Raw genomic sequence first — 24,586 nt, forward strand, 5'->3', positions numbered from 1 at the left:
GTCTCCTTGACACACTCCTTTGCAATTGGTAGCTTTTTCTTTATTTGCAGCTGCTTTTCCTCTTTTTAAAGATTTTTCTTGCTCTTCTCAGCCTCTCTTAATCCTACAACTCGATATTTGTCATAGTCTGCCTGTAGGCTCTTTTTAATTTTGTTGCAAAGTTGTTTGTACAGCTCCCCTTTTACTTTGCCATCTATTCGCTGAGCTCTGACTGCCATTAAGGGTTTTGTGCCTTGTTTACAATTCTGACAGTTGTGACATAGCCACTGAAAATTTCTGATGCAACTGCTGTAGCAAAAGGAAACCTGCCAGGTGCACTAGTCCAACTCATCTGGAGATTGCCAGTTAGGAGGAGATAGATTATCTAGTAGCAAACATGCAAGAAAACTTTAAAAGTTTTATATTTAGAGAGGAGCAGTTACTCCTGGTAAAAGAAAATTGCAGTTACTTTTCCTATGAGAAAACCAAATGCATAACTAGTATTGAAAGAGGTCTGGCTCAAGCTGTTTGAAGCATTGAACAGAAACTATGCATATGTATTATTGAAAACCACTTGGGGTGTATTTTTGGTTCTGTTGTGCTGCAAACGCTATTAACTCGTAGCACATTCCCTCCACTTCTGAATTATGAAGTATGTTTTCTAAGCCTAAGGGGGTTTCCCATGGCTCCGGTGAACAATTTAAGCCATGTAGAAAGCAAATTGCTTTCATATTATCTCAAGCTCTAAAGGCGGACTGACAGTGCTAAGTACTAGAAATAGATATTGACAAAGGACTGTAATTGAAAGGAGCTGTTGTGAGCAGGTGCCCCTTTTGCTGATGTTTCGGTGACAAAATGATTGCTATGAGATACTAAAAACTCACCACAAAATATGAGTTACCTCTGCTAACTTATTTGGCTGTCGTTGTGCCGCGTATGCTGCTTTGGATTAACCTTGTTGGCTTTATAACCATGGAGGTTACCACTATTTATACATGCCGATAGCTATTGCTTCATCAAAACACATAAATTCTACCACAATTGCACACTTCTGGTTTATAATTATATTTTCACTGTGGACCATAATATGGCAGTTGTGAACAGGTATTCACCACTAAGCAAGATTTGAAACTGGTGAGGCTTGCACCACATGATGTTATGGACTACTGCTCCTGTACCACTGGTTGTACTTGTTGCAGCTTTTAGGGGAGCAGAAGTCGAAAGAAAAATCTGTAGGGTCAATGGCTCTCTGCCCCAAAGCAAAGATAGTAACTGGACCACAATTTTCATCACCCCGTTTTCGAAGGCCTGGTTAACAACAAATACTGGTTAGGAATGCAGGTATATTCATCTTCCTAGTGGGTTTTGCATGACTTTTACCTGTTATGAGAACACTATGATGCACAAAATAAGCCTATGGTCTGCACTAGTAGGGCTTATTTCTTTAAGCCTAAATACGGTCTGTCACTACATATTTTTGCAACAGCCAAGACTGATGGAGAGATTTTGTACCAGATCATACTATATGGTTCAGTGATAAAGAACATTAAGGGACCCTTGGCTGTACTCCCATTATTTTTAGCAAAATCTGCTCACTTCAATAATGCTAGTAACAGGAAGCCAGATTAAGGTGCTAACAAATGGCTAATATCCCAAAACTGTTGAGTGTATATATATATACACATATTGGAATATGTGCCACAGTGCTGCTCCCAAATGTAGCTATGCATTTGATTGTAAATTTGTCCTAAAGGGTTCTGTTGAATTTATTTTCAAACATACCTATTAGGAGACACATCATTTGAGAGTTTTCCTGTTTTTTCTCTGAAGGGAATATTTGAAAAGGAAAAAGGTTTTCAAAGATCCACCTGATCTACAGAATTATATTTCTGTACTGCTTTTTCTCTTAACAGATATCCAAAGTGCAGAGGAACCTTGTTATAAAACCTATGGTGAAACAGAAACCTTTGTCTACTATATTACCTCTGTAGGAAAGAACGTCCCTGTCAGACAGTACTATTTTGGCACCCAGCTAATGGCCTGTTTGCAAGTAAACTCTGCACTGCCACAACTGAATAGTTTAGCAGCCCGGTTGCTAACAGCCCGAGTTAGATTATAGGGCAGGTCCAAGTTAATCTTACTTAACTGCATCCTGTCACAATTACCATGAGGGCTTTGCCTCATAGAATACTAATTACAGCGTTTAATGCTACAAGTCGTATTTTACACAGCTTCCATCTGGAATAAACCAAATTTCCTTATGGCGGCTGCTATGAAACACTAGCTGTGATGCCCATAGGCTGGTATAGTGATACCCAGATACCTCCATAATTGTTACTATGTTCCCAATACTCTTGGCACAAACAAATGTACCTTATGCCTATCTTCTTGTTAAAAAGAAACACAACACATCTAGCAATAAAATGGCCTGGTACTCCTGGCTGTACATACACTTCTGTTTGCTCTCACTTTTAGTCTCTCATTAGTGTTTTTTCTTTTGTGGTTGTAAATCTAAACCAACTAAGTAAATGTCCTAGCAGGTTCCAGGGAGTGTTGCTTCAGTGCCAGGTATATGATATTACTCCTATGACTCCAGCAGCATGTGAAGGCTCAGCCGCTGGACGGGAGCAAGGGATGGTGTAAAATACAGTTCTTGTGCCCTCGTTGATATTAACGTTGAAAGGGAAGTTCGGATCAGAAGCCTGTTTGCTACCATGCTAAAGCTGGTAAACGTCCTTTGTGATATCAAACAATTCTGTTGTTTATATACTTATACCTTCCTGTATCCGGACAAGAACATGATGGTGTTTTGAGGAACATACATGTATTAGGTTTGCTTGCTGAATAAGTGAATGTTTCTTGATTCAGCACCTATTCTACCAGTAGAATCAATCCTACACCCAGGTATTTTGTTGTCCTTCACTTTCCTACACAGTCCACCATTCCTTCATCATCTATGTAATCTCTGTTTGATTAGAGGACTGGCAATTCCACCCCACCCCCAAATGACAGGGACTAGTATCGTATTTCTGTCTTGTCAGCTGCAAGTCTTCTCTCCTGGAAACTTGTCAAGAACTAACAGTGGTCCATGGACAACTACTTTTGAGTAGCACAGCTCTAAATAATAAATATGTATAGGCCTCCGGTTCTTGCTGGACTGCAACTTCTATGATCCTTCCATTTTAACAATATCTGAAGGGTCAAATGCTTTAGACTAGGGGAATTCCCCTCAGACTCCTTCCCACAGCAAGCCCAAGTACCTCTTATTTTCTTTTGTAGTCCCTCTCAAAATGATGACAAAAGTGATATAGCCATTTAGAGAAGACTGCAGAGGAAAATGAAGTGGGGGACATTCTGCATGGTTTGGGGGGGGGTGACTGCCCAAAATTGAAATGGTTTTGTTTGGGGGTGTTTTTTTCAAAAAAACAAAACAAAAACTAGGAGCTTCAAGGGCTGCATGCACTTTCCCAACCTGACCTCTAAGTGTACTGACTTGGGAGTTGTAAAATATAAACACCATATGAAGAGTTTAGTCTATACACCTTTTCTAGAATTAGAATTAGAAATCAGCATTAGAAATGTAAAAACTAGAACTGACTTTCTCCATTCTGCAGCCACAGAGGAAGCTCCAATCGTTTTCTTGCGTGATTGAACAAAGTAGCAATGTTTTGTTTGCCATGAAACAAAAACATTGTACACAACTATACTGAAAACAGCATTTTTCCTCTATTATTGACTACACTTCTCATGTTTTTGTAAAAAGACCATGAGAAAGGTAGGTATTTTAAAAAACTATTTAGTGTCCACCGTAATCTGCAGGCACTGTTCACTGCTCTTCATTCAAAACAGTCCATATTCATTATGGGAGAGTTCGGGGTTGTAACTATGGTTCTGTAATGTATGGCCATAGTAGTACATTTTAAAGTGGCATCAAAAAACTTCACAAAATGTTGAGTTTTAAAAATTCCACAATCCAGGGATTTAAAAAATATTCAGTAATATTTACAAACAAATTTACAGAATATTACAAAATCTATTAGTTGTGAAATACGGGTTTAAAATCCTACTGCAAAGTTCCTTGCTAGAATATTTATCTTGTAAACTGTGAAAGTAGGACTAATTTCAAACTGGTCTAAAGCAACTAGTAAAATGTAAGAGTGTGTTGATCATTGGTGGATTTTCACTCATGAAGACGTAAGTCAGAAAAATGCTTGTTCTTTGGACGCAACTGATTCTGCTGAGTTTATCCGGCTATGTCTCTTGTACACCTGGCCACAGCATATTATACATGTCTTGACAGTTACTGGTGAAAGAGTCCACTTTCAAAGTTAATTCAATATACTCAGTGCCATCTGCAACTTTGTCCTTAATGGATTCATAGAATCATTATTCTATTATTACATATTCTTTGACGAAGGCAAAGTAAAGCACAATTTCTCATTCATCAAACATGTAGAATATCCTAAAGCAGATATACTAAAGACTGGGCCAAATGTCCAATTTTACATCTTCAGGGTGGTCTTTAGTCTTCAAGCAGCAACTCCAGTTCTTCTATTGGGACCCGTACTCTTAACTCTTTCTCAGCCATCAGATCAACTGTCTCTTGGAGCTCATCTGGAAAATACTCGATTGCATCCATATATAGTACCTATGAAAACAAGATGAAAACAACACACTGTTAAAGGTCAGCACTAACCTTAACTTAATAATAAGGTATATTAACAGCCCTCACAGCTGTGGGGTAGACTCTTCTGGTCCTAAAAATCACAGAGAGGGCTGTTCAAAGTTAAGCCCTTCAAAATATTTAGGAGTGCCCCTGAGGACCCCAGAAACTGTCGGGGAATTAGAAACACTTCACAATGCCCTCACCTCTTGTTGAAATGAATGGAGGCACATGTGAGATGGATAGGTTGAGGTACCTTCCACAGACGTTTTGATTTTCAGTCATAGTCCCAAACAGGACACATGAGTTATTGCCCAACACCCCCATCCTTCAACCTTTTAGAACACCAATTTGCAACAAAAATCCAGATTTACATTTAAAATCAAGAAAAGTTAATGTACAAATTAATGCTCAAAGGCATGTTTGAGAAAAGTCTGGCAGTTGTGAGCAAGCAAGGTTTATTTGCAGCAAAGAATTCTGTCATTTGCTATGATGTGTGAATGAAATGAAATCACAGCACTGCAAGAGACTTCAATGATCATGTAGTTCAACTACCTGCCAATACAGAAAATTTGCTAACTGAACTCTCCTCCGCTGGTGACTATCCAAAGAGTAACTGAAACTTCTATATATCCAAACAACTATGTTTTGGCACACTCTCTTCTGGGTGGTTTAATTCTTTAAAAAAAAAACAAAACAGATATATAACAGAATGAGCTGAAGGCTACCTTTGTCCAGGGACAGTTCTGAAGTGCTCGATAAAACAGTCCTTTACTTTTTTCTTTATCACCCAAAGAAACCTGAAACAGAATAACACAAATAGCATTTTATGAATACAGGTTATTTTTTAAAAAGGTAAAAAAAATGAGGTATATAAAATACATTTCTATAAGAACTGGAAAAGAAATCTCTAGAAATGTTCAAAAGAACAGTATAGTTTTATTGCATAATCTGAGTGTATATATTTATTAGCCCACTTTTCAGGTCTTTATATTGTGATTCGTATTATTTTACTTATCTAAAATGTTTACATACTCTGCCTTCAAGACAACGTATATACAGAAAAGAGGCCATGCTCTGCAATTTACTATTTGTATTATTTTACTTATCTAGAATGTTTATATACCATGCCTTCAAGATGATGGATATAAAGAGGCCATTTACCATTTCTTTCTAAATAACTCCCTCCCTGCTCCACTGGGAAGTAACAGCAGCAGGGACTTGACATTTGCCAGACAGCAAGAGGCTTTTGGAAGAAATGAATAGTCCTTCATGCTCTGTTCAAAATGGGTTCTACATGTGCTTAAATCTCTAACAAGATACCAGCCATCAGCTGTCTCACCATGATGTGAATTGCATTAATTCAGCCTACAACTAAATTAAAAATTCTACTTTTCTGAGCTTTTTCAACTACCATCACAGCACTCAGAATTTGCCCACAGGAAGAGGAAGATCCATTACGACTCTCTTGTTTTCTCTCACCATAAAGTCTATATACAGCCTCCAAAGTAATGGGCAGTGGGCCCCATTTTCAGTCTCAATGGCATGTTCAAACAATGTTTTGATTCGGTTGGTTAGACCAGTTTCAGGGATAGTTGCATAAACATCTCCATTGGGCCCCCTGAAAGGAAAAAAAATCATAAGAAAGTAAACAACATTGTTAATGCAAAGGAAAGGGATGCACACCATCATAGTTCCAACAACTACAGCCCTGCAGACTACAAGTATTAAAAAACAAGGGCAGCAGAAGGAATTTCTGACAAGCTTTGATTTATTTAAAATCATCTGAATAACAAGGTTACGCTGGTCATCCTTCACCTTTTTATTTTGATCTTTTAAACAATTTTGTCTTTTCAACAAACTTTTGAGGTAGGAAAACCTGGTGAAGAGTGTCCAGTTAAAGCCATCCAGCTATTTTCTTGGGTCTTCCCAACATTTTGAGGGGCACCCAACTGCATCCCTCTACAACTGACTTGGCTACATTGATCCAAGTCTTAATTGCCCCTCAATTAGATTATACTAATGCTGAACAGCCCTTAAAAAGTGTTATGAAGATACAGATCTAGTGCTAAATGCAACAGCTGAACAGTTGTCTGATGTTTACTTTAGTAATTTCATGTCACTGGTTTTGAATCAACTACACTGGCCTCCAATTTGTTACCCATCACAATTCAAGATATTGATTTTTAAATCCTAACTGATCCAACACCAAAGTGAAATGGAGAACCAGTGGAATGTAATGGTTTGAGTGTTGGACCAAGACTGAAGTCATAGGGTTCCAATCCCCATTTAACTATGGAAATCCATTAGGTATTTATGGGCAAGTCACATCCTCTCAGCCTCACAGAAAGGCAAACTTGTTCTGAACAAATCTTACCAAGAAAACCTTGTGAAAGATTCACCTTACATCACAACAAGGTGAATGTCTGCCTCCATCTTTACAAATTTGAGATCTAAAGTGGAGGTCCTTTTATATTCCCTATAACATTGGCTGAGCTGAATGTATACACAAGACAGCACGTTTCCTGGAGCACCATCTCAATTGTAAAACTCCTAAGGAAATCAGGCTACCTCCATCCCTCTTGAGTGTGTCCCAAGCATATAAAACTGCATATAAAACTACATTTTTCTGGGGGGGGGGGGGGATGGACTTAGGGACCAAAGCCATGTTCAGGGGTTGTCTGCGGCCCACAATTTGCCCATCCTGATTTACAGTCACCAGTAATCATAATCTGACTAGGTGATACTACCTCTGAACGCTGTCAACAAGTTTTTTTCTTCTTTGCTCGACTTGGATAGCAAACAGCCAGGGCTCCAGCGACTTTGTCGTCCGCGTGATACTGTCAAAAAACCGCCGCGCTTTACTGGCATTGTGAGATTTGCTCTGGATCTGAACGTATGCCCTCCAGAGAGGCTGGTTGCTACGATACATCTTCAAAGCCTCTAACAGAGCTTCACGCAAGGGATGCAAAGGATAGACAGTCGTTTTCATGTGGTATCTGAGCAAACTCGCATGCATCAACGTGACGGCTTCAAGAGCCTGAGTGAAATTCTGACTACTAAGCCATTCGCTAGGCTTCATGCCTTTGAGCTTTTCATGCACCTCTCTGTATATTGACACAGCAGCATCAATCCCAAGAGTTAAATACTGGAAAAGGGAGTAAGAGCCAACCACGCCAACCAAGTGGCTGGAACGACTGGTCTGTTCTTGTTCAGAGACAGAACCTTCGCTTAGGTACTCCTGGAGCAAGTGTTGGTATGTCTTCCGAGCTTTCAAAATGTTCACGGACAGTACCTTCCCAGTGTAAGGCACATAAGGGCTTTTTTCCACCAGACTGGTCAATATATGGACTGCACGACACTCGAGGCTTCCTTCAGGAGCGCCAAGCAGCTCTGTTTCCAGTTCAGCGTAAAGCAGACCAAGCTTACACACTTGGAGAGTCCTGACTCCAGCCCCCCCTGCCATGCTCAGGGCCATATCAAATACCTTTCTGGCCTCTTCTGTATTGCCAAGGAGCCACTCCAAGTGGGCATACAGTTGCCAAAGAGAAAAGTTGTTTCTGTTGTCGGGTGCTTTAAGGAGATTCTTGGCTAATTTTTTACTTTTTTTGCCTTGCAATTTTAGTTTTTTTTTGTTTCTGATTTTCAAACACCAGATGACCTGCACATGGATATAATAAATAAATTTATTAATGTAACGTAACAGAAGTTTTTCATCCAAGTTTCTTAATGTTACCAGTTATGTGCACGACAATATACCGGTAGTAGTGGCCAACAGATGGTTGTCCCATGGAAACCATATTCCCCATCTTGTGTGCTTGTGTCTGTATGAGAGAGAGCTGTTGAGTTATAATTTGCCTGACCAAATGAATTGTAATAAGGCACACGTGAATGTGCATGCAAATCCATGGCTTAATAGTTTTTTGAGACTGTATGGGAGTAATGTTTTCTAGGGGACCCTCAGCAAGCAAAGGGACCTACCCTATGTATTTGGAAGTAAAACTGGAAGCAGTTAGATGTCCTACTCGTATACATGGTTGTTATTTGTAGGACAGAAAATATTAATGTTTAAATAAAAAAGTAATTACCTTAGAAATTTCATACTGAAGCCAAAAAACTGACAAGTCAGATCTTTTCTTCCCTGAAAACAGAGGCAGTATCATATTAAAGAAATTCTGTATGAACTCCTCCCCTTCCTTAGGGTGGCCCACGTGGTTTCCGCCTTGAGCCACCGAGTTCATCTGACCAATGCAACTGATTCCCAAAAGCGGCAAGTCAAATGAAGTCAAAGGTCCTTGGCTGTTCTGTCCGTTGTCAAATATGCTATTTTCATCCAGCGCTAAGTAGAGGAAAGAAGGAAGGAGGTTATTGCTGCAAGGGATTCCTAAGAATTGCAAAAATGAGCAGAGTAGTTGAAAGTGGAGATCTGGGCTGGAAATCTTTATCAAAGATGGACCAAGGTCATCAAAGAGGACCTGCAAAAAACCAAACGTAACATGCCATTATAAAGGAAGAAAGGAAGTTTAGAAAAGAACAGTTAGAACTTTTTCTCTAAGAACGAATAACGACTGAGAAGAAAAATGATCTACGTCTATATGAAAACATATGCACACACTAACATTCCTTTCTTATGGAAGACACATGTCCTACTAAATTACTTTTTTTCACGTCTTGTTAGGAAATATGGGTCCTTGCACACATTTAAGGCATGTCACCTAGTAGCTTCAGAAAACAACCCTGGATGCCGGATTTGCTCTTATTTCAACACACTGACCTGTCTCTCTGGATCTTCACAATCGTCTACCGTTTCTTTCTTGGTTTTGTCAGGCCGCCAGGGCAACCAGTGCTTTGCTTCACGAGAACGTTCAATATGAAGCCAATTTTGCCACTTAGGTAAAGATTTGTTCTGTATTTTTTCTTCCTCCTCTGCATCTTCCTCATCTTCATCTGCCCCCAAAAAAACAGCACATCAACAGCTTTTCAAAACCTGGGTTGGTAAAACTGTAATAACGCATACACCATCTTTCAGATGAAAAGTTATAATATTAAAGTCACCATCAAGGAGGAAAAAAAGCTTCTGGATCATAATCAAAATATAACTTAAGTTGTTTTAGAAATGGGATGTAAAATGACAGACTACAAAATTCAGAAAAAAATTCAGAAATTAACTGAATAATTTATCTCAAATGTGAATATCATATAATAGGATTAGCATGAATTCTCCAGTTGATAATTTATTTTCAAAATGAATCTTATGAGTAGACTGTATTGCTCTTACATGAGGATAAATTATTTGTTCTAACTTGAGATATTGTGATGGTTCATGGGCCATGTAGTCCCGTTCCTAGTGCTGTTGTGTCAGATGAAGAGGAAAACTTGGGTTTTCCACCATTTCAGCCAGAAAATCATAGAATCATAGAATCATAGAATAGTAGAGTTGGAAGAGACCTCAAGGGCCATCTAGTCCAACCCCCCGCTAAGAAGCAGGAAATCGCATTCAAAGCACCCCCGACAGATGGCCATCCAGCCTCTGCTTAAAAGCCTCCAAAGAAGGAGCCTCCACCACGGCCCGGGGGAGAGAGTTCCACTGCCGAACAGCCCTCACAGTGAGGAAGTTCTTCCTGATGTTCAGGTGGAATCTCCTTTCCTGTAGTTTGAAGCCATTGTTCCGTGTCCTAGTCTGCAGGGCAGCAGAAAATAAGCTTGCTCCCTCCTCCCTATGACTTCCCCTCACATATTTGTACATGGCTATCATGTCTCCTCTCAGCCTTCTCTTCTGCAGGCTAAACATGCCCAGCTCTTTAAGCCTCTCCTCATAGGGCTTGTTCTCCAGACCCTTAATCATTTTAGTTGCCCTCCTCTGGACGCTCTCCAGCTTGTCAACATCTCCCTTCAACTGCGGTGCCCAAAACTGGACACAGTATTCCAGGTGTGGCCTGACCAAGGCAGAATAGAGGGGGAGCATGACTTCCCTGGATCTAGACGTTATTCCCCTATTGATGCAGGCCAAAATCCCATTGGCTTTTTTAGCTGCCGCATCACATTGTAGGCTCATGTTTAACTTGTTGTCCACGAGGACTCCAAGATCTTTTTCGCACACACTGCTGTCAAGCCAGGCGTCCCCCATTCTGTATCTTTGATTTCCATTTTTTCTGCCGAAGTGAAGTATCTTGCATTTGTCCCTGTTGAACTTCATTTTGTTAGTTTCGGCCCATCTCTCTAGTCTGTCAAGATCATTTTGAATTCTGCTCCTGTCTTCTGGAGTGTTAGCTATCCCTCCGAGTTTGGTGTCATCTGCAAACTTGATGATCGTGCCTTCTAACCCTTCGTCTAAGTCGTTAATAAAGATGTTGAACAGAACCGGGCCCAGGACGGAGCCCTGCGGCACTCCACTTGTCACTTCTTTCCATGATGAAGACGACGCATTGGTGAGCACCCTTTGGGTTCGTTCGCTTAGCCAATTACAGATCCACCTAACCGTAGTTTTGTCTAGTCCACATTTTACTAGTTTGTTTGCCAGAAGGTCGTGGGGGACTTTGTCGAAGGCCTTACTGAAATCTAGATATGCTACATCCACGGCATTCCCTGTATCGACCCAACTCGTAACTCTATCGAAAAAAGAGATCAGATTAGTCTGGCATGACTTGTTTTTGGTAAATCCGTGTTGACTATTAGCAATGACCGCATTTGTTTCTAAGTGTTTGCAGACCACTTCCTTAATGATCTTTTCCAGAATCTTGCCTGGTATTGATGTGAGGCTGACCGGACGGTAATTGTTTGGGTCGTTCTTTTTTCCCTTCTTGAAGATAGGGACCACATTCGCCCTCCTCCAATCTGCTGGGACTTCTCCCGTTCTCCAAGAACTCTCGAAGATGATTGCCAGTGGTTCTGAAATAACTTCCGCTAGTTCCTTCAATACTCTTGGATGTAGCTGATCTGGCCCTGGGGACTTGAATTCGTTTAGAGTGGCCAGGTGTTCCTGGACAACTTGTTTCCCTATTTGGGGTTGGATTTCCCCCAATCCTTCGTCCATTCCATGTTGCTGAGGTTGAAGATGGCTTTCTTTTTGTGAGAAGACCGAGGCAAAGAAGGCATTAAGCAGTTCTGCCTTTTCCCTATCCCCTGTCACCATCACCCCATCTACTCCTTGCAGTGGCCCTATCGCCTCCTTTTTCTTCCTTTTTCTACCAACATAAGCAAAAAAACCTTTTTTGTTGTTTTTTATGTCCCTGGCAAGCCTGAGCTCATTTTGCGCTTTAGCCTTGCGAACCTTTTCCCTACAGGAGTTGGCTATACGTTTGAATTCTTCTTTGGTGATTTCTCCCCTTTTCCACTTCTTGTGCATGTCACTTTTGAGCTTTAGCTCAGTTAGAAGTTCTTTGGACATCCATTCTGGCTTCTTTGCACTTGTCTTATTTTTCTTCTTTGTTGGCACTGTTTGCATTTGCGCCTTGAGTATTTCACTTTTGAAAAACTCCCATCCATCCTTAACTCCCTTGTTTTTTAATGTCGGCGTCCATGGAATGCCGCTCAGTAATTCCTTCATTTTTTGGAAGTCAGCTCTCTTAAAGTCCAGAATGCGTGTTTGACTTGTCTTAGTTTCAGCATTCCTTTGTATTGCAAACTGCAGGAGCACATGGTCACTTGCCCCTAAGGATCCAACCACTTCAACTGTATTGATCAGGTCTTCCACATTTGTTAAGATTAGATCAAGAGTTGCTGATCCCCTTGTTGCCTCTTCTACCTTCTGGACCATAAAATTATCTGCAAGGCAAGTGAGGAATTTGTTGGACTTTGTACTCTTGGCTGAGTTTGTTTTCCAGCAGATATCGGGATAATTGAAATCGCCCATGACTACTATATCTCTTCTTTGTGCCTGTTTGGTCAGCTGTTGACAGAAGGCTTCATCAAGTCCTTCATCCTGACTCGGAGGTCTGTAGTAGACACCCACGACAAGATCTTTTTGAGTCCCGGTTCCCTTGATTCTTATCCAGATGCTTTCAAGCTGGTTTCCCGGATTACAGTCTTGCATTTCTTCTGCAACGTAACTGTTTTTGACATATAAAGCTACTCCCCCTCCTCTCCCCTTTGTTCTATTTATGTGAAAGAGGTTATAGCCCTCAATGGTTAAATTCCAGTGATGGGAGTCATCCCACCAGGTTTCAGTGATGCCTATGACATCGTATGTGTGGTGCTGTGCTAAGAGTTGGAGTTCGTCTTGCTTATTTCCCATGCTCTGAGCATTAGTGTAAAGACATGTAAGCCCCTGTGACCTCCCCTCGAACTGTTTATTTGGGATTATTGTGCTCTCTGTACTTGGTCCTTGCTGTGTTTGTGCAGCCCTCCGTTTAGCCTTACGGCGGTTCCCTGTGGTCGTGGGTAATATAGTGTTCGCCAGGCTGTTGTTCCCCTCCCCCAGTGGATTTAGTTTAAAGTGCGCCTGATGAGGTTTGTGAGTCTGTGTGCAAAAAGATGTTTTCCTACTTGTGTGAGATGCACCCCATCGCTTGCCAGTAGTCCATCCTCTTGGAAGAGTAGACCATGGTCAAGGAAGCCAAAATGCTCCTCTTGACACCATTTTCTGAGCCAGTTATTGACCTGTACTATTTTTCCGGCCCTTGTAGAGCCATGTCCTACAACGGGGAGGAGGGATGAAAAGATCACATGTACATTATACAGTTTTAGCTTTGTTCCCAGAGCTCGAAAATCATTTGTGATCTTTTGAAAAGTATGCCTAGCGGTGTCATTGGTACCTACATGAATCAACATAAGGTGGGGAGGGTGATGGGGCTTTAGGAGCCTGCTGAGCCTCTGAGTGATATGGTGTATTTTTGCCCCCGGGAGGCAGCATGTTTCTCGAGCCATCCCATCCGGTCTGGAAATGATGGCTTCCGTTCCTCTAAGGAGGGAGTCACCTACTACCAAGACCTGTTTCCTTTGAGGATTGACAGGGTCCCTTTTGTGCAAGACAGTGTGTATGTCCCCTGAAGAGTGTTCCTGTTGAAGTGAATCATGTAGGTGTAAGGTGTTGTCCTCCTCCTCAACATCCCCAGTGCATTCATCAATGACAATCCATTGAGATACATCCGAGAGCCCATTACTCTCCCAAGGATGTTCCTGTTGCTCCTGGTCTATGATTGGGGATGGAGCATTTGCATGATTACATAAGTGTGACTGTGGTGATGCACTGTCCCTGTCAGGGCTATCCCCTGCGCATTGATCCAGGATGGTCCACTGAGTGGTATCTAAGAAACTGTGGTCCTCCACAAGATGTGTTTCCTGATTGTATGTTAATGATGTAAGAATTTCAAATCTGTTGTGTAAATGCAGCTGAGCAGAGGAGTTCTGTGGAGGCTGCCTGGTCCTGCGTCTCCTTCTATGGGTGACCTCCTTCCAAGCCTGAGGGTTGTCTACCTTTGAGTTGATCTCCCCATAAGGTTCCTGATCATGGTCTTGGTGGTGTTGGTGTGATGCAGGCTGCTGATCTACAGCAGCGTGTTGTGCAGTGTCCAAGAAGAGCTCGAGTGCCTGAATGTCCTTAAGGGTCTTAATACGGTGCTCGAGCTGTTGGATCCTCTGCTCCATCAGAGTCATCTGTTTGCATTTGGAGCAGATGTAGTTGTCTAGTTTTTGTGTGAAAAAGCGGAACATGCCACAGCTGGTGCATGTGATGGGAATGTTTTGCTTTTGTTGCATCTCTTGGTGAGCGTGGTGGCCAAGTGGGATCTTTGTACAGTTAAGTAATATGCACGCACTTTATGTGCAGACTGCAACAAACCACGTCTTTGTGTATTTGTTTATGTTGCTTTGTTTCCTGTATGTACTGCAAAGGATAGTTAGTAAAGGTGCCTTTTCGCGCACGCCGTCAGGCGCGCGCGACACTGGCAAATAAAGCTTTCCCAGAAACTCAATTAACAGGGGACAATGCCTGCTGTCAATCAACTTAAGTACCTGGCTCTCTTTCAACACAACAGTCACACAACAGTTAGACTTTGACCACAGGAGCCAAGCCCAAACTCAGGAAACGGAAACGGAAAAGGAACTATCTCAGCCAGAAATGGAGCCTTTGCACCTGCAGGAGGTTTGTATTCCAGAAATCTGCCAAACAAGCCCTGAGTCGAATTCTCCCCCTTTTTCTCGCCGTAATTATTATCTCCAGCAAAAAGGAGTACAACAGGCTAATCGCAGGAGTTTGAGAATTGCAGCAAAGCATTCAGATGATTAAGCCTGCTTCCATGAGAAATTTTAGGGAGTCATACATCTGGACACAGAGATTGACTTTCGTTTCTGATTCCCCAGAGAAGTGTTCTCTGGTGGGAAAACGAGGCCTATTTAGGTTCCTTGCTCCCGAAGGAATCTTGCGGAGTCAATTCGTCAGCTACCGGAGTAGCCTGTGTGGACAGCTACTCCCGCTTCCAAGCCTTTGTTCCTGATTCCAAGCCTTCGTTTTCAGCCTTGTTTGCTCCACGGATCTTGCCTTGCTTTCCAGGACTCAGCCTTGCCTAGTTTCCCGGACCTTGCCAAGTAATTACCACGGATCTTGTTCTCGTTCCTCGTTTCTTGTTCCCTTGAACCAAGCCTTGTTTTTTCCAAGAACCAAGTTGCTTCCTAGCCTCGCTCTAGTTTCATGGACTAAAGGACCTTGTCATCTCCCCTCACTTTGCTTGGCAAAGTGAGTGTTTCGGTTATTGGATTACAACTTTGGACCTTAATATTTCATATTGGACATTGCTTCTTTGGACTAATTTTGACCTTTCCTGAAAGGTCTACTTCTGGACTATTTTCTACACTTGTTTTATTTACTTTATATATTCCTTCAATAAAGATATTAGATAGATTCTGGCCTCTGTGTATGGTTATTGGTGCTCTGCAGCCTGGGTCCTGACAGATATTGTTCTTGTTAAGTTTTTACTCTACAGAGCAAGAACACTGCCAACTTAATATTCTCGACCTTTTGGACTGTGCTAGATATTACTGGTTATGGTGACAGGCATGCTGAATATCCTGCACAATTTCCAGAGGACCCCAAACCAACATAAACCTTGATTCCAGGTTTTATACTGGAGAGATTTACCAGGTGGGTTGAGAACAATCCAGCCACCCTTTTCTTGCTGATGCATCCAGGCTCTCCAACCTTTTGCTCCCTTTTCTCCAATACGAGCCTCACCACTGTCCCAAAATGGTTCAAAGAACTCCACCTAGAGTTGAGGATAAATAAAAATGAAGATCTGTCAGAACTATACATGAAGGTGCAACTGCAATCCTTTAAGAAAGAAAGATGCTTGAAGCATATTTCAAACCGATTTCCAAAGCTTCACTGACTTAATTATATTAATCAGTTGAAAAACATTGTTTACAAAAGTGCACTCATATTTTAGTTTTTTAAATTAAAATCATAGAAATGCTTCAGTGAGATTCTGGTTCAAAGGACCAATATTAACCTGTAATATACCTCAAAAGGAGAAAAAAGCCTAAGCCAGGGATGGGCAAATTGTGGACTTCCAGATATTGAAGTCAGGCAGGCTCCCTCCCTCCTATCCTTCCGTAGGAAGGTTAAAACTTGGTTGTGGGGCCAGGCCTTCGAATAAGAATCAGCAGCATTAATTACTATTATGTACGCTGGAACTCAATTGACAGACCCAGTCTTTTAAACTTGAACACGCCTATCTGTATTTTATAATCAGTAGTCAAGTTTGCAGACGACACAAAACTGGGAGGGATAGCTAACACTCCAGAAGACAGGAGCAGAATTCAAAACGATCTTGACAGACTAGAGAGATGGGCCAAAACTAACAAAATGAAGTTCAACAGGGACAAATGCAAGATACTTCACTTCGGCAGAAAAAATGGAAATCAAAGATACAGAATGGGGGACGCCTGGCTTGACAGCAGTGTGTGCGAAAAAGACCTTGGAGTCCTCGTGGACAACAAGTTAAACATGAGCCAACAATGTGATGCGGCTGCTAAAAAAGCCAACGGGATTCTGGCCTGCATCAATAGGGGAATAGCGTCTAGATCCAGGGAAGTTATGCTCCCCCTCTATTCTGCCTTGGTCAGACCACACCTGGAATACTGTGTCCAATTTTGGGTACCACAGTTGAAGGGAGATGTTGACAAGCTGGAAAGCGTCCAGAGGAGGGCGACTAAAATGATTAAGGGTCTGGAGAACAAGCCCTATGAGGAGCGGCTTAAAGAGCTGGGCATGTTTAGCCTGCAGAAGAGAAGGCTGAGAGGAGACATGAGAGCCATGTACAAATACGTGAGGGGAAGTCATAGGGAGGAGGGAGCAAGCTTGTTTTCTGCTGCCCTGCAGACTAGGACACGGAACAATGGCTTCAAACTACAGGAAAGGAGATTCCACCTGAACATCAGGAAGAACTTCCTCACTGTGAGAGCTGTTCGACAGTGGAACTCTCTCCCCGGGGCCGTGGTGGAGGCTCCTTCCTTGGAGGCTTTTAAGCAGAGGCTGGATGGCCATCTGTCGGGGGTGCTTTGAATGCGATTTCCTGCTTCTTAGCAGGGGGTTGGACTAGATGGCCCATGTGGTCTCTTCCAACTCTACTATTCTATGATTCTATGATTCTATGATAATGCGTTTTATGAATGTTTTATGTAAGTTAATTTTTAACTTATTTATAGTGTATTGTACAGGTTTTATATGTGCGTTTTATTGTAAGCCATCCTGAATCCCGTTGGGTGAGAAGGGCAGGATATAAATGTTGTAATAAATAAATAAATAAATATTGATAAGATTGCAGTTCCCAGCATCCCTCACCATTGGTTCTGCTGGATGTTCTGGGAGTTGCAGCCCTGGAATAGCCATACATATTCCATAGCTCTTTTAAGTTTTTCAGTTATAATGAAGAAATACTGCTAGAGAAAAACATGAGCACATGCTTCCAATCTCCTCCACGATGGAGGAAAAGGTGTAAGCCCCATGATCATCAATATTATACTGAACAAGGGGTGAAAATTTCCTCTAATCCAGGCTAATGAACTCATGGTGATATGGAGACATACGATGCGGGGATGGTTTAACGCTTCACTACTGTTAACAACCTCTGAACATGAAAATAGCATTTTATTCTGAGACAAACAGCCATTAAGTGAAACAATGTTTGCTGCAAAAGGAAAATACAAGTATGTTTAATTGAAGGCTAGAAACTGGAAGAGGAAAACAGAAGAGGAAAACAGCAGTCTACAGCAGCACAAAAAAAAAAGATAAAGCACAAATTTCAGTCTTTCCGTCTTTGTGAAACATTATATTGAATCTAGCCTTCAGCATGGTGAACCAACAATGAATTGAGAAGGGATGGCTACAGTTAAAGACACACATCCCTGTGACATTTCCTTTTTCGGTCTCGTTTGTTGCGCTAACTTGGAGATGAAAATATACTTACTACTGATATATTTTAAATTTAGCCTTGTCAGAATCCAACCTATAAATAACAAAGCAGTCCTAATATGCACAAAAAGATTATTGCTGCAAGCTGAATTCAATTATAATGCTATTTATTGCTAAGCAAAGCCTCTAGTGTCTACATTTACAAGGTTAGAATAAGGCTCAGTGGTGGAGCTTTGAAAAGATGGGGCACAGCCCATTTATGGGTCACACAAATGGTCTGTGCCCTATTATTTCAAGGCTCCACCACTAGACTTTTCAGTCTCTGGGCCTTTCACTCTGGAGAAAAACGCCCTGAGTCACAGGCAAATAATGGCTGTGGCAAAGTAAGGGCCTTTATACACCAATAGTTGACTTGGAACAGCAAGCTCTAAGGCCCTTTGAACAAGTAAGTGTTTATATTTCCAAGCAGTGAAATGGAAACTGTAGGAAGCGGAAAAACAGTAAAGATCTTCAGAGGAATGTGCTTGCCATCCATCCTGAGATAAGTCGTCACAGGATGTAGAAGAAACAAAGGATGAAACAAACAAATGATGCTGTCTCTGGATGTCGGAGGACACAGTGCCCTGTGAATGAGTCAAGTGCTCACACAGGGAAATGGTTGCAGCTAAATCAGCCACAATTTTCTCGTTCACACTGATGGTGGGAACACAAACACTGTTTTTGGATTGGGAGGGTGAGGTTGTATTGTTTTGGCTTACATAAGCTCTTAGGAACCGCATGCCAGAAAGGCAGGAAACATTTTCTGAGCTTTATTGCTCCACAATGAGATAAGAAAGGTTCTCGTGTTACTGCCCTGTGCTGTAAGCTCTCTGCCCATGCATATGGCTGGGATGGACAATTTGCTTCCAGGAAAGATAACTTACCACCCTTCTCTCCTTGGCTAGAAAATGAACAGTTCAGGTAGCTAAAGGAACCAAAAGAGGAAATGTGGTATAGTGGTTTGAGTGCTGAACTACAATTCTGAAATCCCCACTTGGCCATGGAAACCCACTATTACTGGCGTCAAAGGAAACCAACAACTTCCCTCTGGACAAATCTTGCCAAGAAAACCCCAGTTTTATGTTCAGCTGAAGGTCATCATAAGCCCGAACTGACCTGAAGGCACAGATGAACAGAGGAACCAAAGGCTATAAGGACAAGCTTAAGGAAACAAACTTTGCCCTCTTCTGGCATCAGAGCTGAAAGAAAGCTAGCAAGTGCTATGTGCCTTGTACACCATCCAAGGAATGCCCCAACAGTTATCTTCCTCTATTACACCATGTGACAACTGGGGCAGAAGCCAGGCTGCCATGCTACTCATGTTCCTTATGTTTCACTGGCCCACTCTAGTTGGTTTTGATAAAAACATGGAAAATCACTGACATGTGGTAAAAACATTGGTGCTGATATAATATTCAGCTGTGGTTAAGACAAGACAGCATGCATTCTGGAGGAGAGTGGCTGGCAGTTTCATCCCTTGGTTTTCGTAACTGAAGTAAGGCTCTTGAACAAACCTTGAAATAACAATACTTGAAAGCATTGTTGAAAGAATTACATCTGGACTATGAAAGTGGGGCACATTTGGAAACACTATATAGATTCCAAATGCTATACCAGTAAAGTATTATTAAAAATTGAGTATTCTGATTTTTTTTATTTGTATATGCATATATAATAGGATATCTTGAAGGGATCTAAATCTAGACAAAATTCATTTATGTTTCATATATACACACATAGCCTAAAATAATTTTATATAATATTTTAATAATCTGTTCAGGGGATGAAAGTTTAGGAACACGAAACACCTGAAAGAAACGACATCACCATCTCAGATACCCACATGGATGATTTTGATTATTATGGATTTTGGAATTCCAGAAAAGGGATGCTCTACCTGCATATCAATACATGCCAACGATGAATTCTTTAAGCAATTTGCAGAATGTATTTTATTCACGAAAACTGAGATTTACATTTGCACTTTTCCATGTTTCATGAAGTTGTTGAGAGAGAGGAAGATTAAAAAATGGGAAGAACTAAGATATGAAAATCAAATGGTTATAGAATGATTTTCTTACCTGTCCCCTTGTCAGCAACTCCTTTACACTATCTGGTTTAAAAAAAGTAAAGTCAATCAGGGCCTGGAACAAAGCTATTGCTTTCTCTGAATGGCCGGCTTGCCTAAGAAAATGGCACTGCTGGAGAAAGATAACTGAGAAGAAAGAAAAAGAAAATAATCATATAGAGAGTGCAAGAGATTAATCACTCAAATTCGCTGTAGTCGTTTTTCTTGGGGAAGCTTCAAGCTATTTCACGGAATCATTCAAAACTAGGGAAGCGACACAAATGTTAAAGATCAGAATGAGCTAACACGTTAGGAAGTCAGTTATCATGGGGCATTATTTGTGGAGCAACCAGATCTTAGATAAAATACTTTTTGGATTATAATTCCCAGAATCCTCCAGTCAGAATGGCTAGTGGCCTTCTTAGGAACTGTACTTCAGAAAATACTATTTCCAAGACCCAAATGGGCTGAATCAAATCAGTCACTGAACAACAGCTATGGCATGCTCCATTCCATAAAATTGGCTAAGAATATTACACCATATTGAACATCCTGCTTTGACAAAGGGGGCTGGAGTGGCCTTCAGGGCCATCCAATGTCGAAAGTTTCCTGCTTTGATAGAATTATCAGTGACAAGAAATGCAAGAATTGAACACTAGAGGGTGAGAGCCTTCAGCATATTACAGCTCACAGTCAACCACTAGCCCTGATCTCTCATTTGCAGCCTGGTTCATTCCACCGTATCTTCTAAGAGGGAAGAAATCTGATATATTGTAGTTATAAATGACTGACAATTGTGTATATTTCTAAATAAGTAAACCGAGCACTGTCCAGTCAAATCTAGCCCAATGTAAAGATATGTTAAAAAATGGGCATTCTGCAAAGCTCAAGCCAATGGTGAGATTTCCAACATGAGGATTTATTTTTATACCCATGTCAAAATTAATTCGCTTCAGTGCTCACAAAACACCACAAAACTGGGTACCATTGCACTAAGTGCTGAATCAAAAGGAAACAAAATAAGGGAGGAGGGGGACAACAACGACAATCTTGACTCTTGGAACCATTACTTTTTTATAACAAAATTCACATATCCAGCACAGCATGAAGGATTTCTGGTGTGAAAGAAAAGATTTTATCACACACTCTGGGAGTGTTCAAATACTAGCCAAGCACAGTTGCTATCCTGCTAACATTTCATCCTTCTTGCCACCAACTCCATTTATGGCTGCTAGAAGTAGGGTAGTATCTAAACCAGTGATTCCAAAGTGGGCGCTACTGCCCCCTGGTGGGCGCTGCAGTGATCCAGGAGGGCGGTGATGGCCACAGGTGCATTTGCCATATGCATTAATACATATATCTTTCTGTTTAAAGGTAAAGGTTTCCCCTGACGTTAAGTCCAGTCATGTCTGACTCTGGAGATTGGTGCTCATCTCCATTTCTAAGCCGAAGAGCTGGCGTTGTCCGTAGACACCTCCAAGGTCATGTGGCCGGCATGACTGCATGGAGTGCCGTTACCTTTCTGCCGGAGCAGTACCTATTGATCTACTCACATTGGCATGTTTTTGAACTGCTAGGTTGGCAGAAGCTGCAGCAACAGCGGGCGCTCACTCCGCTCCCGGGATTTGAACCTGGGACCTTTCGGTCTGCAACTTCAGCAGCTCAGTGCTTTAACACACTTCACCACCGGGGCTCCTATCTTTCTGTTTAATTGCTATTAAAAAATTTTTAAAAAAAATAATTTCCAGGGGGTGCTGAATAATATTTTTTTCTGGAAAGGGGGTGGTAGGCCAAATAAGTTTGGGAACCACTGATCTAAAGTATGGAAGAAAGGGATGAGGCAGCCAGGATGATTAACAGTCCAGAAAATACCCAGGTCAGATGCCTTTCCAGTTTCCTGGGAAGCAGGTAAAAACAACATTGGCATATGCCCATTTTCAGCTGTGCTGGATAAGAAAAAAAGAGTGGTAGCACCAGGAAGCAAAAAAACCTTTTAAAGAAACTTGGAATTGAACACGCAAAAAATCAGATTGAAAAGGACACTGAAGTGCATGACCTTGAAGGAAGGATTTTTAGAGACACCAATAAAGCATACAGGGCTTTTTACACCCTTCTTCTGAAATAAAGGTTATTCTGATATCATCTTTCAAGATCACCTCTCATTTTGCTCTACTACTGGCAGGTCAAAGCCCAAGGAATTGTGGAAGGATCTAAAACGCCCTGTGGAAAAAGGACAGGAGCAAGCAAAGCACAGCCTGTCAACACAGTGCTTGCAATTCCCATGTCCCCACAGCAGCCCTATTTATTGCCACAAAGAAAAAGAAGAGGAGTCACTGCTATCACCTTTCCAAAAAACCTCCAGAAGCAATGATTCGCCTCCGCATCCTCTGTAACACAAAGCCTTTTAAAAATAAAACACTTAAAGGTGGACTTGCAGCCACTCACAGGGTTTGGGAGAGCAGATGTTTTTGGAAATCTACGCAGCCCCCTTGAGTCCAATTTTCAGGAGAGAGGCTGGATACAAATGAATAAAATAATAATATAAACTTTTTTCCATTTTTAACTTCTTTTCAGAAATAGAGCTGCATGATCCAGAACTGTAAGGAACTTCCTTAGTTTTGTCGTTTAATTAGGGAGCAGACAAAAACAATGAAAACAGAAGAAATAATATCAGTAAAATAGATATTTCTCATGTCAAGTAGGCATAAAACATGTATTCCCATAAAAAGAACTGAAGAAAGAACACCAACACCAGGAAAAACAATGATCAGATATGACACACTTTTTTCAATAAACTTCTTCCAGTTAACCAGTTTTGAGATACACTTTTAGGGAAATAAAAATATTAACACTTTTAGATAATATTTTATTCATCATTTTTAAAGAAAATAAAATCTTTTTTTCAATTTTAAATTCTTTAGTATGTTTCCATTTTTTTCCATAGCTTTCACATATCTAACTAAAAGCAAGGAACAACGTAGACCCTTTTGAGAAAGCACTTGTACAGCCTTCAATTGTTGTGGCATATTTTTGTGAGTTAAAAGTTGGGTGGCACATTTCACTCAAAAGCAAAAGAGATTCTTATTTCAATTCTGGAAAAGTAAAAAATCTTTCCCTCCTAATTTGATTTGCCTGCTTGTCTGGAAACCTACATGTGATAGTTCTACATCAAGACGTTTTTTGGGTTTATTGATATCCAAGCACATGATAACCACAGACACCAAGCACTAATTTTCTTGACTTTTCACACTTAAAAGTTAATATGCTCAGAATGCAGAGAGGGATGTATGATTATGGTGCACATCTAACAACCCCAGTTCTATATTTTGTGATTATGACTCATTTTTGACATGCTTTCCTCCACAGAAAGAGGCGAGCCAGGAGCACTGATTCACACTGAGAAAGGAAATGGCAGCCTCTTATATGAGTGGGCACTCCATCCTGACCCCCTTCATTGGGTGTGAAGCAAGAATCCAATCATTCCCAGTGCAGCGAATGTGGTATGATAGCTACCACCAGATCTTGACAGAAGATCTTGGCAGGAAGAAAGCAAAGACAGAGCAACAAATCACACTGAGAAGAAGGTGAGAGAAGGAATGCCAAGAAACATACTTTGTTAACTGAGACATACCTATATTTGAAGATATGTTCAAGAAAATCAGTCAAGAGGTAAAAGGGATTTGACCTATTCATAAAGGATAAAGATATCAGAGGTAGAGGAACAGGAAAAAGAAATTCCTATTGTGCCCATGTCCAGCTTGTAGGTATCTCTTTCCCACTGTGGGATTGGTTTGATGGACTAGATAGGCCTTTGATTTGGTCCAACAATCTAGCATCCACTTTCTCATCTATATTCCTCTGCAAGACTCCAAGCATCCTCTACAGCAACTGAAATCCATTGGTACAATGCCTCTGGGCATGGAGGTTCCACAGAAATAAATTAACAAATATGACCAGCCTTGGATAAGACAATTTCTGCATATATGTGTTTATTCTCTACCATCTGACCGACCAACACCAGATCTTGTCAGCAAAATTAATAAATTAACTATCCACAGTATGTAGCACTCTCTTTTGCCCCTAACAAATAGACTCCAGTGCAGCATAGAGGTTATGGCCCCTTCCACACTGTCCTTATATTCCAGGTTATCTGCTTTGAACTGGATTATATGAGTCTTCACTGCCAGATAATCTAGGATCAGATCCTGGGATATAGGGCAGTGTAGAAGTGGCCTAAGATAACAGAACCGAGATGAGGAATTCAGATTCAAGGCCCTAAAGCTCACTTACCTGGGTCATTTACTTCAGGTCAAAGTATGTCAAAAAGCTATTATGAAGCCAAAGGAGAATCATGTGCTTTACTGAGCCAAATAAAGTTGGGATATAACTGTACCTACTGTATGTATTAGTCAAGCTCACGTATAAGTCGAAGGCAGGTTTTTGGACCAAAATTATGGACTTTGATATGACCATGCATAAGTTGAGGGTCATT

General features: G+C 41.1%; 1 protein-coding gene across 1 annotated transcript in view; it reads right to left on the minus strand.

Moving 5' to 3' along the window:
• Positions 1 to 3,929: 3,929 nt before the first annotated feature.
• Positions 3,930 to 24,586, minus strand: part of nrde2 (NRDE-2, necessary for RNA interference, domain containing) — a 33,439-nt gene continuing 12,782 nt past the window's right edge. The window contains exons 7-14 of the mRNA XM_062968394.1: positions 20,108 to 20,241; positions 15,717 to 15,840; positions 9,417 to 9,589; positions 8,731 to 9,117; positions 7,393 to 8,303; positions 6,125 to 6,263; positions 5,371 to 5,442; positions 3,930 to 4,627 (exon numbers count right to left, since the gene is read on the minus strand). Of these exons, the coding sequence (XP_062824464.1) occupies positions 4,502 to 4,627; positions 5,371 to 5,442; positions 6,125 to 6,263; positions 7,393 to 8,303; positions 8,731 to 9,117; positions 9,417 to 9,589; positions 15,717 to 15,840; positions 20,108 to 20,241 (2,066 nt within the window). The 3' untranslated portion in view covers positions 3,930 to 4,501. The remainder of the gene's footprint in view (positions 4,628 to 5,370; positions 5,443 to 6,124; positions 6,264 to 7,392; positions 8,304 to 8,730; positions 9,118 to 9,416; positions 9,590 to 15,716; positions 15,841 to 20,107; positions 20,242 to 24,586) is intronic.

The sequence above is a fragment of the Anolis carolinensis genome, chromosome 1 (genome assembly GCF_035594765.1).
Source record: "Anolis carolinensis isolate JA03-04 chromosome 1, rAnoCar3.1.pri, whole genome shotgun sequence".
Taxonomy (NCBI): Eukaryota; Metazoa; Chordata; class Lepidosauria; order Squamata; family Dactyloidae; genus Anolis; species Anolis carolinensis.